This window comes from Leuresthes tenuis, unplaced genomic scaffold (genome assembly GCF_036924035.1).
Source record: "Leuresthes tenuis unplaced genomic scaffold, fLeuTen1.0.hap1 SCAF_7, whole genome shotgun sequence".
NCBI lineage: Eukaryota > Metazoa > Chordata > Actinopteri > Atheriniformes > Atherinopsidae > Leuresthes > Leuresthes tenuis.
The window spans coordinates 14,753,052-14,773,098 of record NW_027325361.1 but is presented as its reverse complement, the minus strand read 5'-3'; the positions used below and the strand labels follow the sequence as shown (position 1 = coordinate 14,773,098).

The 20,047-nt window shown below is 42.1% G+C and overlaps 2 protein-coding genes across 3 annotated transcripts; one reads left to right on the top strand and one right to left on the bottom strand.

The window, feature by feature from the left end:
• Positions 1 to 1,152: 1,152 nt before the first annotated feature.
• Positions 1,153 to 14,126, bottom strand: mfn1b (mitofusin 1b). 2 transcript variants are annotated; one of them, XM_072389447.1, is made up of 18 exons: positions 14,084 to 14,126; positions 13,385 to 13,542; positions 13,109 to 13,244; positions 12,580 to 12,742; positions 10,584 to 10,708; positions 10,332 to 10,440; positions 9,297 to 9,404; positions 9,028 to 9,181; positions 8,731 to 8,798; positions 6,863 to 6,984; positions 6,414 to 6,540; positions 6,022 to 6,126; positions 4,969 to 5,071; positions 4,112 to 4,338; positions 3,835 to 4,014; positions 3,013 to 3,209; positions 2,524 to 2,658; positions 1,153 to 2,219 (listed from the first exon to the last, which is right to left on the bottom strand). In XM_072389447.1, the coding sequence occupies exons 2-18, from the start codon at positions 13,539 to 13,541 to the stop codon at positions 2,150 to 2,152; spliced, it is 2,286 nt and encodes a 761-aa protein (XP_072245548.1). In that variant the 5' UTR covers position 13,542; positions 14,084 to 14,126; the 3' UTR covers positions 1,153 to 2,149. The 2 variants fall into 2 exon arrangements, with proteins under 2 accessions (XP_072245548.1, XP_072245547.1); XM_072389446.1 differs by having other exon boundaries at positions 13,967 to 14,123.
• plaat1 (phospholipase A and acyltransferase 1) lies at positions 13,614 to 19,207 on the top strand. Its single transcript, XM_072389448.1, has 7 exons — positions 13,614 to 13,669; positions 14,596 to 14,726; positions 15,601 to 15,652; positions 16,458 to 16,507; positions 16,834 to 16,972; positions 18,079 to 18,347; positions 19,053 to 19,207. Exons 4-7 carry the CDS (start codon positions 16,481 to 16,483, stop codon positions 19,152 to 19,154), a joined length of 537 nt encoding a protein of 178 aa, XP_072245549.1. The 5' UTR covers positions 13,614 to 13,669; positions 14,596 to 14,726; positions 15,601 to 15,652; positions 16,458 to 16,480; the 3' UTR covers positions 19,155 to 19,207.
• Positions 19,208 to 20,047: the final 840 nt, after the last annotated feature.

Below are 20,047 nucleotides of genomic sequence, written 5' to 3'. Positions count from 1 at the left end.
GTATGAGCAGATATGTTAATGTCACTGCTGCACAAGTTCAGCCAGTATTTATGGTGTTTGCTCGAGCCCTCCCCTGTTTAATCTGAACATGAAACATTCTGTGACTCCCCACCACTAAAGTAGGTTGCACCACATGACCACCATCACTGCACTGCCATTCGACTCCTCAACCTACTGTTCTGACATTCTTTTACACTTTGAATTTTCTTTTATTTATTGTCTTATGTTTTAAGCCAGTAAAGACCGGGGACTTGGTGCCATGATAATTCTCTTACAGTGCTATTGTGTGAAATTATAATCACTTGTTATGGAATAATTTTTATAGTCTTTTTCACACCAGAATTTTTTTTTTCTTTTTTTTTTTTTGTATTTGTACAGTGGCTTGGTGATACTGATATGTTGCCATGAGTTATTGTAACCAATAAAAGCTTTTAACCAAGAATGATATTTATGCTGTTTTCTTTTTGTTTTTATTAGATTTTAACTTCTTCCTTGGTGTTTCAAACTAAAAGACTTAACTTTACAAAATCTTTTTTTTTTTTAAATCTAGCCTTTGCTTTTAGATGGGATTACTTGCATTTCCAAATTTGGTGCAATGTGGCAGAATTAGAGCCTGAAAAAGACAGTTTAGCACAATATTCTGGTCAGTTTGCTACCCAGCTTGTTAATGAGCTGTGTTGTGAGCTGAATGAGTTGTAAACAGCATCCATACCTTTTTTTCTTTTCCGTCTTATCGAGAAGAGTGAGAGCAACACAAGCTCAGCCAGCTAAGATCCAACTGTGGATGTTATGTGTTACATACCTGAACCATCAGGCCATCAAGGACACCACCAAATATTTATCAATCATCTTGTGGATCGTTCTACTTTAAACCCAATATGTATTTTCTGCCTCGTTTGCTTGCCAGGATTCCTGCACCATCCTTCAGCAAAATAAAAATATTGTGACACTCCCATGACAGATTTCCGTCGCCTTTGTCAGCCAACATGATCGTATGTCCCCGAATAACGTGTTGCTGCCGTCTGCTGCAGATCACCGATGTACCTTTCAAAGCATTTGGTTTTAAAGGTACATCGAGGTGAATTTGTGGGGCTGCTTGCAGAAGCACTGCAGGCCTCTAAAGCTTCTCAAATAAATGTACAAAGTGTCCGCTTTAGATTGTTTCAGGTTTAATACAATCTAGAGGTATTTCAACACGCATTCAAGAAACAAGAAGACAACTTTACAAAAAAAAAAAAAAAAAAAAAATCTCCTGTAATTGCCATTGTATTGTCTAGTATGTATAAATAAAATAGAATATAATAAAATATCTGATGTATACAGTTTGTATTGTTAGAAAATAGAACTCAAACTACAGTATCTTAAAGACATGCATTCCCTTCCTACTCAGACGATTCTTCTCGGTATATTTAACTCGTGTCTAACCATTTTAACAGTAAACCTATTTATCTTTTGTTTTTATTCTTAACGTACAGTTGAGCGCGCCTCTGAGCAGATGCATCTCAGACACACAAACTTCATTTGCTCCACAAAGGTATTCAAAAAAAAAAAAAGAAAAAAAGGCATATTCACAACTAAGAGTGACGGCAACATTAGTGTCGGAACACAGCACCCAACCAGCAGCCCACTGACCAAGAATATATCGCCACCTTGTGGAGTGTATTTGCACAACGACAGTCCGTGTGGGCTGTTGTGTTTCAACAGTTTGTTCTCTTCGGCTTCATGATCATCTGAGGCACCTGGCTGGCTGAGGAAGGAGAGAAAATGCAGAAAGTGTGTCCGGACTTATCCAAGTCTTTGTCTGCTTTTCACTATCGACACATTTTTTTATTTTTATTCCAACAGAGAAAATGGACTCAAAAAGAAAAATAAAATTAAAAAAAAAAAATTGTTTCGTATCACAACTGAAACAAAAAGATCAAATCTTCTTATCGGAGACGCTGGAGGAGTTCTGTACTCGCGTTTGATGAACTCCTGGCGTTCCACTGGATATTAAAACACGTAAAGTTTGTTTCAAAGTTGTTGGACCGGTCCATTTTTTTAGGATTTTCAGCACCACCATCTTGCGTGAAGCGCTGGTGCGACACCGGTCTTCAGGAATGATCGGCGCCAGAAGAGCCAAACTGTGGAGCGACGAAGAGGAGCAGCTTCACTCCTGAGGCTGCAGATACTGGTTAGTGAATTCCTCCAACTGTTTCTCCAACTCTGTGGCTTTATGCCTGCACAGGAAACAAACATGCGTCAAATGTGGACCAATTTTATTTCATTTTTGAGGTCAGAGTGAAGCTTCTCTGAAGTTCTGTGAAGGAAATGAAAACTAACTACATTTCTGTGTCGCCATTAATCTTCAGGTTTACCATGACAATCATGTATGCCGCAATGATGCTTCAAGAATTTATGCAATGACATATTAGTATTAGTTTCATCCGTGTAAGGTCTTGCTGAATCCTGACAGACATGTCAACTCTCCCCCTTCTCCCTGATCCGTTTGCTGTCCTCAATGAGAGAAGAAGCTGGACTGACCGTAAGCACTTGGAGCGGCTCTGGACAGCTTCCAACTGTTCTATCTTGGCTGTCAGTAGACGGATGTTTGCCTCCAGTTCTCTCTGCGTCTGGTCCACCTGCTGACAGAGCCGAGCAAAGGTCGTAGCCATCTCCCTGGCAACACAGAGGGCACAGCGTCGCGCTGCTTATTTATTTAGCCCGGATACTGAGGCGGAAGGCCCCGGGAGGGGCTGGGTTATGGGTGTGTGTGTGTGTGCGCACCTGTGAGTTTTATGTGCACATTAGACACGTCGTGGGGAATCGGAGTCACCCAAACAAAATTTATGCAAAATATTTCACTCAATAAACACTCAATTCCACAAATACGGACGTAATCCGACCATTTCTGCATCAAAGCCGAACAAGAAAAGTGTGAAATTATCTTGAACTGCCATCTGAGCTGGAAAAAAAAACAACAAACATTAACGTGATTGAGATGCTTGAACTAAAGGGCAGATCGGGACTTACTGCTGGACCTGGTGACTGCAGTTTGCACTAGTAAAGCTGACAATTAGCTGCAGTTTGTCAGATGCGTAGTCCACAAACTGGCGCTTCAGAGCGCGCTCCTTTGCTTTCGTGGTCCAGGTGAGCCTCTCATACAGGTACAGCAGGCCGTAGAGCGAGGCTGACAGGCCAATGAGCCTCCAGCCAACTGCTTTCCACACCTTAAAAAAAAAAAGACTTATCAGCAAAGGATTTCTACCCCAACTATAAAGAGGCTTAAAGGTTTTAGAACCCTCGAGGATTTTTTCCATTTCTTCTGTTCAAGAAGTAGCAAAAAGAAACTAGAAATCAACAAGACAAAAATATAATTCAACATGCGTTAGTAGTATAACGTTTTGGTCCAGCTTGCTCTCACGGATGAATGAAACCAAGGATTTTTAATAAAAAAATGGACGAAATCTGTTCCCCGTTAACCAGTTGTGAGCCGAAAGTAGGTCACGCTGTGAGACGACCCCGAGCACACGGGCAATAAATGTTTCAAGAAGAACAAAGATAACGTTTCGAAATGGACAAGTCAAAGTCCTGACCCTAATCTAACAGACTGGAAGGTTCTGAGTCGGCGGTTTATGTGGGAAAACCCTCCAACATCCCGGAGCTGAATCAGTTCTGTTCAGAGGAACGGGCTAAACTTCCTCCGAGCTGATGTGCGACATCGATCAAAAACTTACATTGGTCAGTGAGGTAAAATAGAAGTTTTGTAAAAATAAGGAAAGCTAATGGCTTCTTACACAATAAGCGTAATTTGATGTACAGAATACACGTCAGACAGTTTAGGAAAGAACCTACCACTCCTCCAACGACGATAACGCCCATCGAAGTGCGGGAGGTGAGGGATGCCAGGTTGGTTGCCATGGCTACCATCAGGTCTTCCTGGGTCATGAGGGCTGTGTCGTTCTGGGGCGGTGCGGCAATGGAGGGGGGTCCTGACGAAGGTGTACGGGCCTGAGGCAGCGCTGGTCGAGATGTCTGCAATAATGAGCACAGTTTTGGGGTTTTTTTTCAGAATCCATGCTGAACGTCAGTCCCTGATTTTAAGCTGATCCAACACAAACACACTGGGTACCTGGAAGTTCTGGTCCACCAGTTTGAGAGCTCTCTGTGCATTAACAGATCCCAGGAAGCGGTGGACTAAAGCTTGCCAGCCCAACGTAAACTGAAACTCGATGTTCTCCTGGAAGTCGTTGCAAATCGTGGCGCAGTTCAGGTCGTAACTCAGGTCAAACGTCCTGTTTGGCACAAGCAGGTGGACCTTGCTCTGTTCCACGGAGGGAAGCAGGGGCAGCATGCTTTCTGGAGAGCGAGAATCATGACATGAATCAAAAGATGTCATGGAACGTTTGCCACTTAAATTTGTGTTTTAAAGCAGCACAAACAGATCCACAAACAAAAAGACACATTATGGACCTCCTTTATTGCCCCTTTAAAAATAAGCTAAATAAATCAATATTACTACGCAATTTAATTTTCACCTGAAGCCTTTTAATCAGAGGGCACATTAACGCCTTTTCTACATCAATGTCACCGAGCACAGCTCGCCTGCATGCCTGAAGCATAATGAGGCATGTGACGATGGCATTCAGCGAGGAGGGTAAATATAGCCGTGAACTGGGTGTCACAGAACAGTCGAGAGCCCAAAAGGCTCTGACTAAGTTTAGCGACACTCTGAGAGTGAAAAAACAATAGAGCACGGTCAATTCGGGCTGGGCTTCTACGAAAATACACAATTTTAAAAAGGCAGAAAACATTTCATGTTCAGCTTCAGACTTCAGCTGTCGATCTTCACTTTTCTTCCATACGCGCGTTTTCAAGATTTCTGCTTTAGTCAGACTGATAAACGCCATACATTACCAGCTTTTCACCGAGACGAACACGTGTAAACTTACATCTGGGATTGCACATGTTGTGTCGGCGATCAGTTACCTATCATATATCTCTGAGAGGACTGGACCGAGGCGTTGACGGCATTGGAGCAGCGGAAGGCCAGGTTCTTGCCCATCCCCTCCTCCACATGAGCCAGCAGCTCCTGCCGACAAAAACAGGGTTCAGAGGTCCGATGGAAACCGGAAAGCAGTGCTTAGCCGTCTCTCTAAAGGCAGGTATACAGACTTTACACCAGTCAACCTACAGTATGAGTCTCATTCTTTTTTTTTTCTTAATGGAACATTGCATCCAAGTCAAGAAAAAGTCTGAATTCCCTTTTCATTTGGGCAGCTTTTCCAAAACAAACAAAAAAAAGTTTCCCGTTCAAATCTCAGCTGGGGGCTTTCCTGTGTAGTTTTGCATGTTCCCCCTCTGCCAGTGTGAGTTATTTCTCCCAGAGTCTAAAAACGTGCATGTTCTGAAGTGACTGGAGGGGTGAGTGGGAACTCGCACGGTGGTTTGTCTGCGTTGGCATCGGAAGCATCTGTTTTCCCAAACAAATCCTACAAAAGGTCAGTGAATTCCCGTCGGAGTAAAGCTTTTTTTTTTTCCCCTCTTCTCCCACTACACTCAAAAGGCTTTCTCAGTTTAACAGACTTCTCTCTCAATTGCCTCTCAAACCATATTTGCCTCTGTAGGGGCTTTCCCATGAACGGCGTTTGGGAAGAAAGCCGTAAAACAGTTTCAGCACCGATCAACAGAGAGACACAAAATACAGATTTACTCATGGAATTTGCCTTTGGGATAAAGAAAGCAGGTTTTCGTTTTGTTTTTTATTTGTAAAGTATGAAAAAATGAAGTTGTAGTCGAACATTATTGATAATGCATCACCGCTAATTACTTTTCTTGGTACATAAAATGACAGTACTCCAAAAATAAAGGTCTGATGATTCTAACTTTTAAAGAGTAATATGATAATTTGATCTGTGGACTGATCTGTGTCACCTGTTGGATCTTAACAGTACATTTCGATGAACTGTCTTTGTCCTCCTCCTGCAGTATTATGAGGTTACCGGCTGACAACAAAGTCTTAATGACAGCGCTTTTACTCACAGACTTGTAGATCTTAAGGATGTGAGGTGATGGATGGAAATCGGAGTGGAACTCGTCCACAATCACGTGGAGACGGCATATCTCCTCGCCCATGGCAACGGACACCTGCATAGAACACAACGAGGGTTCTAAGTCACCATCTGCAGCAGATTAGGGCTCAAACCAGGATATTCAAAGACCATATACTGTTTTTTTTTCTTCTTGTGTTCTTAATTTTTGTCCAGACAACGATAAGTTTGTTTGTTTGCCGTCTCCTAAGAAGACAAACGGACTCTGTAAGTCATTTTTCTTTCATTATTTTCATTTTTTTTTTAAAAGCCATCTTCTTTCTGACAATTTTCAGGCGTTTCAGCAGGACATTCGACGGTTATTCCACCACTTGTCTACGCTACCTTGGACTCCACCTCCTCACTGATAGCTTTGATCTTCTTTTTAATGTCATCGATCAGCAAGTTGAGCTGATTCTTGACAAACTCCAGCCGGTCCATTTGGTACTCTCTGTCCTCCAGTGCTGCCACTCTGAAATCCCACCCCACAGAGAGGAAATATTGTGACACGTGGCAGACGAACAACTGGGCAGTCAAAAAGAATTAGGGAAACATTCAAATCCACTTAGAATAGCGCAAGTAATTGCTTAATTTATTGCATTATTTCTAACTTACAGTACGCCAACATATCTATCTTCTCAGGTGATTATAGTTTACCTCTAGAACACCCTTATGGCATTGGCGGAAAAAAAGGACAGTATCAGTTTAACATTATTAGTAAAACTCTATGAAATGCTTTGCTAACGCACAACTAAAAGCACAGGAGAAAGAAATGGGTGGAACCAGATGCTCACCTCTTCTCCGCTGCCTCAATGTTGATGGTGTCCATTATGTTCTTGACTTGCTCTGTGATCAGCTTGGCCCTGATAGTGTGCTGCTCAAACTTTGTTTTCACTGCTGACTGCGAGATACACTCCTGCGAGGCCATAACACACAAGTTACTGTGACAGTTCTAGTGGCGGCTGCTGGACAAATGGAGGACAAGATACACACCCCCTGCTGCTTTCGACTTAAGGGAAGAGAAAAGAAATGAAAACACAGGAGTGAAAACGACAGCAGCAGAGTGTGTACCTCGTGTCCCACAGCCCACTTTTCTTAATGTCACAGTTGTGTGTCGACTTAGCCGAAGCAAAAATCAAGAAATCATATTGAAATTACATAGAAAAAGAAATGCGACAATGCAGGAGTATTGTGTCATTTTGGGCTCCAGGAATTGAGAAATCCTCAAAACAGTGACGATTTCCTGGGAACTTATTCATCCGTTTCAGAACGACAGTTCTGTCTTGGAAACCACTGGTATTTGTGATTAAAGCCAGACATCTGGCGACCACTGTGTGAAAATGGCCAGTGACCGACATCGGCAAATCAAATTAAGAGCAGTACTACGAGTCCGTTTTGTGCGTTACTATTCGCTCAAATAAGAACGAATGGAAGAATTCAAGTTGTTCATTTCTACATCAGAGCAAATAGTGCAAATGCGCCATCAATGTCTCAACCTTCAAACTAGAAAAACTATGGAAGGCTATTGCTATGAAGAACCCACAAGAAAACCATGATCTGCAAATGTTAGCTTTGAAGTAACTGGAAACGTAATCAGCACCGAAGACTTAATGTTACATAAAGAGTTTCAGACAACTGCCTGTACTGAGCCCTGCTATAGTGTGAGGTGTCGGTGGCCGACGGTGAAGACAGGCTAACCGTTTCTAATTTCCTCATTAACAATGTAAATTTGTCTGAGGAAACAAATGCAACGGCGGTATAGATAAACCTGCTATGATCGCATGAACCACGGGTGCAACCAAATCCGCATCGACAGAAAGCTTTTAAATATTCCGATCGTTCCCTCCCAGAATAGACACAATACGGCTCCCCCTGGTTAAAAGGAAAACATCTCAATAAGATGCAACAAAATACACAAATACAAAACAGCAATGAAAAGTGCAAACAGAGAACAAAACCAGGGTAAATGAAAACAAACCCATGTCCTCACCTAAGTGAATCTAGATTTCAGCAATGAAGACGCAGGTTGATGAAAAGGCACGCTAATCGCTCGCGAATTGCTCTGAGGGTGCCAGCTTGAGACGTCACAGTCTGACAAAAACCTAACAAGAGGCAGTTATTGACCGCTTCGCATCGGCTGTTACCGACTGGAGGACGTCAGCTGCTTTTTTTTCCCCTGTCACTCACACTGCAATCATCCTCCAACAGACACACTTTTACCAACGGGCACACACACAAAACATTTTTGGTAAGCGGCTGAATTTCTCAAGTGTTCCGAAGGGGAACGGTGTTAGCGAAAGAGGAAAGAACCACAGCAGTGAAACGAGATGATAAAAATCTGCTTAGCTCCTCATAAACTGTAGCATTTATCTAAAAGGCCCAGGTGTACAGTCAGACTAACACTGCAAGTGTCAACTGTAATGACGAAAATGACATTTTAGTTCCCCTCCACAACATGTTGGTTAACCAAAGACCAGAATGCAGCACAGCTTAGTTGCAGAGGGGGAATAAAATGGTGAAAATTGAATAAGAGGATCAGTTTCATATAGTAAATGCCGTATCTTTGTACCTGCTGGAAAGTGGTGTATCGGTGTTATGTGAATCTACTCTAAAATGACTCAAAACTGCACCCCACGTCTTCAGAAAACACACATGCACACACCTCAAACCTCCTCTCAAAGCTCTGGAACTCCTTCAGTCTCTCCATGAAGCCCTCAGCCAGAGCTCCACCTGTTGGGTGAAATGATCACATCAGATATGAAAAGATAAAAAGATTTTTTTTTTTACCTTACGTCCAACGAGAAACATTTGTCGTTTAGAGCCATTGTTTAAATCATCTGCATCGGTTGAACATAAATGACGTTTAATGCTTCCTACCAGTTTTCTATGAAGTATCTAATCAATCTTACAGAACAGATCTCCATTCGACAGAAAGACGTTACTCGACCAGTGCGCTCACCCGTTTCGGGCATGCCCTGCGCACGTTGCATGCGGGAGTTGAGAACCTCTTTTGCAGAGACAAAGAAGATGCGGTTGGGTGCCTGTTCGCGGTCGACGACTTTCAGCTCCTCCACCAAGAAGTTCACACAACGGTCCGTGTGTTGTTTCCTCACCTGCAAAAACAGGTGACACGTTCTCAAAAGACGGTCTTCGTACCGCAACGTGTTTAATCTAAGTAATGAAAAGGATGCTTCTGACACCGGGCAAACGAGCTCATCCTTCACTCACATCCTCCATGTATTCTGGTTCGTTGGCCGAGGCGTCCCAGCGATTGTTCAGGATGAAGATGTTGGGCTTTGAGAGACGTTCGTTCACTTTATGGAAAAAGTGTTTTTCCTGCGCGGAAGGGAAACATTAGGGTTAGCGTCGGTGACGTTAGAGCGGCTTAGAACAGTGAAAATCAATCTTCTGTCATTTACTTCATGTCTGGTTTATTTCCAGTCGAGAGGGGAGTGCGAGTTTGCTTTCCCTTTAAGAGCTGCAGACGGATCGACTGGCTCTGCGAGCGACTGTTTAGCCTCGCATTGCGTGAATGCCTGAGCAGACAGAAACAAGTGGGGCCCTGACTGCGGCCACATAAAAACACAGACGGCTGCACTGTTACTGGCTCAGCATAGAAAGCGTACACACTGCACTGTTTAGTAAAGATAAGTGACTGGCATAGCTGAAAACTGGCGTCGCTTTGTTTGAGCTTGCAATGTTAATATTAGTGGTGAAAAAGAAAAAAAGAAACTCAATTAGATGCCTACAGACCTAAGGCGGAACATTCCGTCAAAACTATTCATACACGTATGCTACAGCTGTTAAATATAAAATCAATAACTCAAATGAATCAGCCTTTTAAATAAACACCCATAACTGAAGTTAAAAGGATGTGTTTCTCCAAAAAAATGCTAAACTTTTGGGGAAGAAAAGGCTAAAAAAAAAAGAAAAAAGGTACTAAATCAACACTGATGCCTTTACCACTGTGTCCATTCATAGAGAGGATGCCGACCTCTGAACTGGAAAAACCATATCAGCTCCAGTCAGAAAGGGCAAAAGAGTGACTTCACGTCATTAAATGAGTGATGCAAACTGTTTCACAGCGAGTTCGTTCAAAGGTCACCTTGTCTATTCCTGGCTCAAGTTGTTCACCAATCATGGGTGTGTGCTGAACCCGTGAGCTAGAAAGGACAACAACGGTCCGACCCAGATGCCAACGTGTGATGTAAATCCGACGGGATATTGGCCAAACACGAGCTTCATGAGGGTGAGTGTCTTTACCGTGTTCATGAGTGTGGACTCCGAGTTGGCCACCAGCACGAAAACATCCGCATCCAGGCAAAACTTGTCAATCCAGCTGTCCAGCTGCGACGTCACATCTGTCCCTGGACTGGTGAGCGGCAGGGAGGCAAACATGTCAAACACACAAGAGTTTCCCAGATTTGGGGGAACAACGAGCACATTTTGAAGTTGAAAACACAATCCCAGAAGCTGTCAAACAAACGTGTGCGTGATGTTGGACGCAACGGTCACCTGTCTACAAGCACCAGGTCATCTCGAAGCAGAGCACACTTGGTTTTCGGCCAGAAAACACGGACGAGGCAGCCAGCGTCCAGGCTTTCGTCCATGTGAAGCGCATGAGCCAGCTGGTTTACAGTCTGCAGAGGGGTTGTAAATACTGGTGTTACTGAAGGTAATCCAATCACTATTCTTAACGTAAAGGTGCTTGTTTTGCAGCCAATTCCCGTCATACATTTCTCAGGTAATGAATGTCACCGAGGCATGCTAACACAAACATATATTTAACAGATTCATTCATTTTCTTCTAATCTTGGCCCAACACGGACGGTTTATCTCTTAAACATGAAAGATTCCAAATGAACACACAAAGTAAAGAATGAACCAGCACCACAGAAAAGAAAACAGCCCGATTATACTAAACTGTTTAAGTTGCGCTTTCATCCCGCCGGTTGAACCTCACGTCAACTTCGTGCACTTCTAGAATTCACAGTGAAGTCTCCCACTCTGGGTTTTCATCTGACGCTGCAGTGAAGATCCTGCGCCGGCGCCACAGGTCGTACAATCAGGATCTGCCTGCGTTTGGATCTGCCTGCGTTACTAACGGCACTATTTTTTTCCAGTAACGACTAATCTAATTAATTACTTTTCCCATCGTTGCAACGCAGTTGCCGTTACTGAGAATGTGAAGTGGCGCGTTACTACAATTTGGTTGAATGAAGCGCAAGGCGGCAGGTTTTGGCCACGCATCAGCTGCCAGGAGAGGGCCGGGGTGGGGTGACGATTGGCTGGGTGGGCGGATCACGCCCTGCTCACGCTGTCTCACTGGCGACGGGCCTGGGAAATTCAAAGGTAGCGTCCTCATACTGGAAGCACTCGGCACTACTTCTCGCCTATTTTAACTAAAGCCAAGAATGTTTATGTAACATGCAGCTATGCATGCCTCAAGCACCTCGAATCATATGACGCACCTCACATCAACACATTGTTTCTGCTGCTGCTAACCCAACCCCAAGCCCAAATATATAAATATAGTGTTCCGTTTATCGTCCAGTAGGCTGAAAATACAGTTACAGAGATTTGCTCTACTTAATGGCCAGATTTTCCTTTGTTTCGTTTTTCCCAAGTTTACGCGTGTTTCTTTATTTTGCTCTTGAATTTTATTTTCAAGATTTATTTTCAATAGGTTTTTATTTCTATGTCATATGGCAGTCTGCAATCTATTTCGTTCAAATAAATACCAAATGTTCTAAAATACTGTATATAGTGTTTTTATTCTTCTGTCAGTTAATATAAACATCTTTGACGTTAAAGATGTTATAGAACGTAATAGCGTATAGAACATGAAAAATAACATCACAGCTACTTTTCTGAGTAACTAATTACTCTTACAATGAGGTAACTAGTTACTAACGCAATTACTTTTTGGGAGAAGTCATAACTAATGTAACTAATTACTTTTTAAAAGTAAGACGATCAACACTGCCTGTTACACGACTGTATTACATAGTAGAAACAAGCATATTGTGAGTAGAATCCCACCAAGCCTTAATCTGCTTCCTGAAGAAGAATCACCGCCGTATCATAAGGAGCAACCGTAATCAGCTTGAATCCTCAACAGTGTGACCTCCTTGATTAACACGACGCTTCAAAAACAGTAAAAAACTACGTTATTTCCTGCTTCTCCGGCTTCACTTGGCCAGACAGCGAGCAGTCGCCCGTGCTCAGCGAAGATGCACAACATAACCCCTTCGACTTCCCATCATACGTGGGCTGTGTGTGGCAACAAATTAAAGGCAACGGATGGTCGCATCAGTGAACATGGCCGGCGTGTAGATGGCGTTCGTCTTAAACCTGGTTTACAATCTGCCAGGAGAATAAGAAAGTCCTCAGCAGTTGCAAACCATCAACCAACATCGCCCTGAAGTATCTAGACATCTTCAAATATAACTGGGAGACAGACGTAAGCTTACAACAGACACTCAGTGCCACATACTAGGATAACATTTACCTTAATGCTCTGCTCCTCCTCAGAGCCCTCCGTCTTGAGGTAGGCCTTGTCTTCATCGGTTCCCTCCACGCTCAGGAAGCAGTTAGTGGTGTGGCCAATCCCACTGGGCAGCACCCGATCCCTCAGCATGGCGTTGACCACTGTGCTTTTCCCATTGCTGGTCCTAAAAGCAAACGAGGCACACATTAATGTCCATGGAGCCAAACACTACTATTATCTCCTTTGACAACATGTAAATCAGGGTGTTCTTTGTTTGTTTCCGTGACTGCGTCTGTCACAGTCTCAGAAAAGAACTGTTTATCTAACATCAGTTTGGTAGACGAATGAAGAAGGACTTATCTGTATCACACCAATGTTAAGATAATGAAAGTGAAAGGACAACCGCCTACATAATGGAGCAGAATTACTTTACTCTGACGGGACATGAAGTCTGTGTGTGAGAATTACTCTGTTGAAGCAGGCAATTTGAGATCAACTATCAGGAACATGTAAGAGTGTACAATCCAGGGGAGCACTGATATATATTTACCTGCCAAAAAAGGCCACCTTCATGTGCCTGCGTGCAAGCACCTCCTTTATGACAGCAATTTTACCAGCATAAGACAGAATCTTCGACTTCTGATCCTGAGTGGCGATGTTCTCCAAAGATTTATTCCCACTGATGTCTGTCAGCACAGTAACACAACATGAAAACAAACTCAGACAGCCGGCAACATGGTCTTACTTTAACAACTTCTCTTCTTTAACTCTTGATGGTGACCTTCCAGCGACGCAAACGTCGACTGGCGGAAGAAAACGCGCTCACCTCCCACAAACTCTGAAGTCTCTTTCACGTAGTTGAGCAGCTGATCGAACACATCGCTGATCTTTTTCTTGGCTACAACAAAGTTCTTCAGGGGGGAAAACTCCCCCCGAGCTGAGTCTGTCCGCCGGAGTTGAGGCGCTGCAGCCATGGTGCTCATTCTGGAGCCGGGTGGGGGGGGTCAAACACTTATGTCAGTGGACACGTGATACCAACTTAAAACGATGATCACGATCGTACCACTAAGTTCAAGCTTATTATAATAACTGCAGTTGCACGGCCTTAAAGGTACGTCCAGGAGTGCAAATGTATAGGTCAAAAATATTTACACGTGAAGTTATCTGTGAGCGAAACAAAAACAGAAGTGACACGTGACATTTTAAGATAACATACAGTGTGTTGCTGAGCACCGTTTGATCAAGGCATTTAGTTTATTTTGTTTACCTCTCAGATGATTAGGATTAGTTTTAACACTCAAAGTGTCCCATTTAACAAGCGGTCACGAGCTGATGTCAAGCTAACAGGTACAGCTAGCTGACCAGCGGCTATGCTAGCATAGAAAAGAAAAGTGATATTTTCTCTCACCACAGTTCTAAAAGAGCCAGCGTCCGCTTCTCATAACACAAACACTATTGACTGGTGTGGACAACACAGGAAATCCCTGCCCTGGATCAAATATTATTTGCTGTCAGCTTGGCTAACCTTCTGTTTGTATCCTGCAATGCCACCAATGACAAGCTAATAACACAAAACAGGACACTTCCGGAATAAATTCAAAAATAAACCCCCACAACGTGACTTCCAGTCGCACAGCGTCTCACTGTGAATAAAGTCATGAATCTAAAAGAGCAACTTTTCATGATAATATCACTGTAGAAAACAGGTTATATGTCAAATTTTGTTCCCAACAGACAAAAAGATGCATCTAAACACAAAACACAGTGTCTGTTTTGTTTGTTTTTTAAAAGTAAGTGTATATCAGTTTTAAACTATCTGTATTACAGCTTTTTTCTCGTAATATGAGTCTTTCGTGGCTCATTGAATTATATTTTACCAATATAGTTGTATCTATAAAGTTGTGCCACACGGCAGTAAATGCTAAATGACTTTAAATGTCTTATAAGCACACTTCACCATTATAATAATACTGCACGATAAGTGTACATTTTATATTGAAATTTCAAGTAGTACTTTTCCTGTTTTGTTAACCATAGCCAGCTTGATTCTACCGCCCGCTGCATCCGGACAGGTGGGCGGAGACAAGTGATGGATCGGGTGGCGAGCAGCAGCCAATCATCGAGAAGAGAATGCGTCCAACCCCGCCGCAAGTACGGGACAAGTACAAGTAAAGTTACAACACAAGTTCACCGCTTGAAAAGCAAAGTGATACCCTCAGAAATGTCCAAAAAGTAACGCTAGTAGTAATTCATAATCGCTCCTCGAATAATATTTCCTCGAATAATTTGCTGCAATGGGATGTAGCACCACTGAAAGAAAAGCAATATTTGTACAAAATGCAAGTAAAGGAAAGAAACTGATGACTAAATATAAAACCTAGACGTACGACTGGATAGAGGTGAAATTTAGCTCTATCTAAAGTTTAGATGATACGAAATGTGGTCATAGGTTTGATGTTTTGAGAAACATTTTATTCAGAAAAAGGGGGGAATCCAAACCCGGCGAATCGCCCCCTGCACACGTAATAATGCGGTGGTGACAACATTGGGGCATCTGTGAGGTTTGATGACTTGCAGGGACACTAATGCTGTGGTTATGTCTGACACAGTGAGATGGACCTGACCCTTCATTTGAAAATGAGAGTTTGACATCAAAACAGCTGGGAAATAAAAGATGCACTGAATATATATATATATATTGTTTGCAAAAATCTCATTCAATAGGACTGTCTCTGTGTTCGTCAATGCGAGTGTGTGTGTGCGTGTGTGTGTGTGTGTGTGTGTGTGTGGAGGTGGTGGGGGTGGGGGGTGCTCGCGTGTGTGTGGCTGTCTCTTTGTGTTTGACTCGGTGTGTGGTACCTTAGTAACTGTGGCAATCATCAGTCAGAGCAGCAGCTGCTGAACAACCTACAGCAGAACCTCCAGCCTCTTGTTTGGCTTTGAGATACTCAATAACTGCTTATCCTGACAGGAGCTTAGGGTCGAACTTTATCTGTTCTTCTTCTCGTACAATATCTTTTTTTTTCTTATGGTTTTGTGCAGATTTATGATGGAGAACTAAAATGGTGAGGAAGAAAAAACTCCAAGTGTATGAGTAAGTATTTCTCTTCTTTGCATTTAGTTTGCATTGTCAGTGTGAGTCTCAGCTACTGAATTATTACGGTTCACATTGACATGATGAACATTTACATGTGCTTTCATTACAATTGCAGGCAGTTTGTGCTGTTGGACTTATAGTTTGATTAATAATACAAGCCCTTTCATTTTCACGGTGGCTTCAGCCTCTTATATTATTTATGGGGTGGATATACTCACAGCTCTCCTGGGTAGATATAGATTTCCCTCCATATAAGTGTAACTTTGGACCAAGCTAAACTCTATGTTTATGCTGAATTGTTTGAATATGTTTCTCTGAATTGAATAAAATGCTGATCTTTCATTAATTTTCCCAAGTGATTTATCATAATATAGCAGCAGAAATCATTAGCGATAATACAACTGATATAAGTTTACAGGAGATTTTTTTTCTCCCTCTCTTATGTGAATAACTCACATAAGCTCAAACTGAGCTTTTTCTGTCAGCTTCCCCATTGTGTTGGTGCTATTGTTGCAGCACAGGTGACACAAGAGCTTACGTGTGTATTGTCTGTGAGTGAGTTGGTGTGTATTGTATGTGTGTGCATGTATGGGTGACCTTTATGTTGAACTATTCTATCTAGCAGTCTCTTCTCTGAGAATTTTGTTGTTTGTTGCTAACTGTATCACAAACTAAGCAGGGAATATTTCTTTGTTTTAGGCCTTAAAATCAAATTTTCTAATCTCTCAGCGGATTCGATGCATCTTTGCTTTGCAGGCGACAAAAAAACCTCTTCTCTGTGTCTTTTATTTTTTCTACTCAGAATTTGTGGAAGCATGATGTGGGATGGATAAACAACAACAAAACTCTGCTGTAAGTAAGCCGAAAGCCTGGCAGTATCATTATGTTTGTTTATATGAAAGTTGAGAGTGGATATGTAATTTATTTATAGCTGCAATTTCACTAAATTCTGACAGTGGTATTATGCTAATGCTGCAGCTAAAGGCTTTAGAAAAGCTTGACTGAAAAGGAAGATTTTGATTTGTTCTCAACAAGTGTGGCAAGAAATTAAATGTACTTTGAAAGGAGACAGATTTTAAACTTAGTATTGAAGAGCTCTGAAATGGCAATAATTCCATCCTCGAAGCATTTCATTTATCAATTTACTCCAAATCTCTCTTTGTCGCTCTCTGTGTTAGATGGCCTCAAATGACCCTGACCTCCCTGACCTCTCTGGTGACCCCCAACCTGGTGACCTCATTGAGATCTTCAGACCAGCCTATCAGCACTGGGCTCTCTACCTTGGAGACGGTTACATCATCAACTTGACTCCTGTTGGTCAGTAGATGTCATCAGTCCACAATGTCCTCCTACCTTTGTCCAACTATGAGTGCAAGTCTGGCAGCCCAGCAGCATCAAAGTTCCTATCAGTAGTTAAATATGATAGTTAGGATGTAACTTTGTGCTTGTGTGTTTCCCCTCTTACAAAGAGTTTATTGCTTAGATTGTTGCAAACTTGTAATCCTCTTTAAATGCAGTCTTGAGTATTTTGACCTCGATTTCAGCTAATTTTAACATAGTTTCCCATTTGTTAGTGGTCAAAACATCATTATCTCTGCTTCAGTGCATCAAGTGATGACCTGGATTACTTGAAATGGGGTTGTACAATGTACTTATCCATGGACATAGACAGTAGATGGCAGCTGGCATGTCTCTCTTGTTTGGAAAATCAGGAAAGAGTGAGCCAAGCAATGTGGTGCTATGAACAAGAGCAGCAGCAAAACCTATTTAAGCAAACTACAAAAAGACCCGCTAGGAGGAATCACTATTAAAATACAATGGATCCTGCGTTATACATATTTTCACTGCTTTACCTTGTCAACAGACAGCCTCTTTCTGTTGGTAACTGAAGTTGTTGAACTCTCCTCAAACCCACAAGACACCATTGACTCGCATGACTCCACAATCTGTTTAGTTTGTTAGTGTTATGACCCTGATGAGGGTGACTTCAGACCAAGCTGCAGCCTCTGGGGCTGAAAAATGAAGCCAATGCAGATTTGTCAGAGACAGTTCCTTCAGTGGCCACTTGAGGTTGGCTCCAAAAGCAAGTCAACCTCCATTGGTATAGCAAATTTCCCTCTTCATGACAACAGCACAGGAGAGAAACTTTCGTATAACTCACACATTTAAGCTGAGTTTCATGTTTGAGTTTTGTCTCCACTTTCTCAAACAGATCTAAATGACTAACTGGAAGCTTAAAAAGTCCAGAAGTCAATGGGTGCTCCCAGTTAATGCCTTATTCCTTTTCTACCTGAACACCCAAACCCAGTGTCTTAAACTCGCTTTTGGTTCCTTGCACAGAAGTTTTTTTTTTCTTGTTTATTCATCTCATTAATGTTTATGCTAAAGAATCTAACAGAATGCACTCTCCCCCTCGCCCAAAGATGAGAGCCAAGCAGCCGCCATGTCCAGCGTGAAGTCCGTCTTCAGCAGGAAGGCCGTTGTGCGCATGCAGCTGCTCAAAGAGGTGGTGGGAAGTGACTCGTACCGTGTCAACAACAAGTATGACCACAACCATACACCTTTGCCCATCTGTGAAATCATCCAGCGAGCTCAAGTCCTCATCGGCCAGGAGGTGTCTTATGACTTGCTGGGGAGCAACTGCGAGCACTTTGTTACCCTTCTGCGCTACGGGGAGGGGGTTTCCGAGCAGGTCTCTAACTGTTTGTTTTGCTTCTGTCTCATGTGCCATCCAATCAAAATACCGAGCTTTTACCCATTAAGCCACAATAATTAATGAGTCTTTCATGGTATAACATCTTTAGAAAAGGAATCTTAAGTGGCGAATCAAAGGGGTCCATGAAATTATTATTTTTTTTCCCCGCATTTGAATATCTGAGTGCTGTAGAGTGGTTGCTTTATGTTTCCCTAAATGAATGACTTTTTGACTTTTAAATAAGCCTGTTTTTCCATATAGTAGCATATCTCACTAAAATGAAAACTGACATTTGCTGTATTGGTCAAAACCTAAATGGACACTTAAGACACAAACTAGGATGGTTTGTTAATTTTTAATTGAGTTTAAGTGCAAGTTTGGGTGTATGGTTATAGCCTGTATCAAATATAGAGACACCAAACTCTACACCAAACTTAAGAGCAAAACACGCTATCCAGAGCCCTGATAAGAGTCTAGTGGGTAAAGATTTCACCATCTGTGACATACAGAAGTGCAAAGATACATTCTTTATCAACATTATAGCTGAGTTGTTGAACTTTATAATACTGTATTTACCATGTTTGAAATCAGGCTGTATCATGGATATACAACAAAGTCCATGTGTCCTGTTTAGCTCTGACTTCTGCTGTTCCCGTTCGGTAATTCTCGGCCCACGTCCTGTGCTCCTCCTTGTCTCCACAGGCTACACGGGCCATTGGAGCCATCAGTTTGGTGACGGCAGCAGCCAGTGCCTTCTCTGTCCTGGGACTGATCAACACACGGTCCAGAAACAGGCCTTTCTGACAGCTGTGATCTTCACTGAAGGGTCTTGTCCCCCAACATTCATGTGGCTGTAATAAAAACAAAATGCAATAAAAAATTAACAAGAATACAACTTTGTGTTACTTGTTCATGAATTGCAGGCATATACTGTATCACTGATTAATGAACTAATTCATTCATCACTAAGCAGTGTTTACTTTCAGTGGCTTTGGTTGTTTGTTGGTCTAACTGAAGAAGATCCACTGACATGATAGGTTTCTCTCATAGCGTGAGACTCTTTATTTATTGCATTGTCAATATCACCACCTAAAGAAAGCCCTCATTTTACCGTAGATGGTATAAAGTCAGGACCATTATCCTAATTTTATCATTTAAAATTTGAGACACCTTTATGGTGAGATTCAATTTCCCATGATGTTGCAATCTCACAACGAATCTGTTTCTTATCTACATTATCATTAACATTAATTTACATTTACTGATGCATGGTTTTACACATTTTGAAATTTTTATTGTAAATGCTGTTCTATTCCAATTTTACTAAGGAGCCATTCAACAGGTCATTTCACTCAGTGGCTTTTAACTGGCTACACACACACACTTGCACAGTCTTCCATTCACTGTGTACTGTCTAGTCCTGGACAATTTACGGAACACCAAACTCAAACCTTGTGCACCAAGTAATCCCCGTTCAAATCTCAGAGAAGATGTGACTTGAAAGGACTAATACAGAGCAGTACTACTAGGAAGTAGTTCTAACAGCCTAAACTGATAATATGTACAAACTACAACCAACTATTCCGCTTTAACTCTTTAGAACCTCTAAAAACATTTAAAACAATAGCAAAAGAGCAGCAAAAGATTTAAAGCCACAATGCTTCCATTCAACTTGTCGAGTTCACGGACAAGGTGAC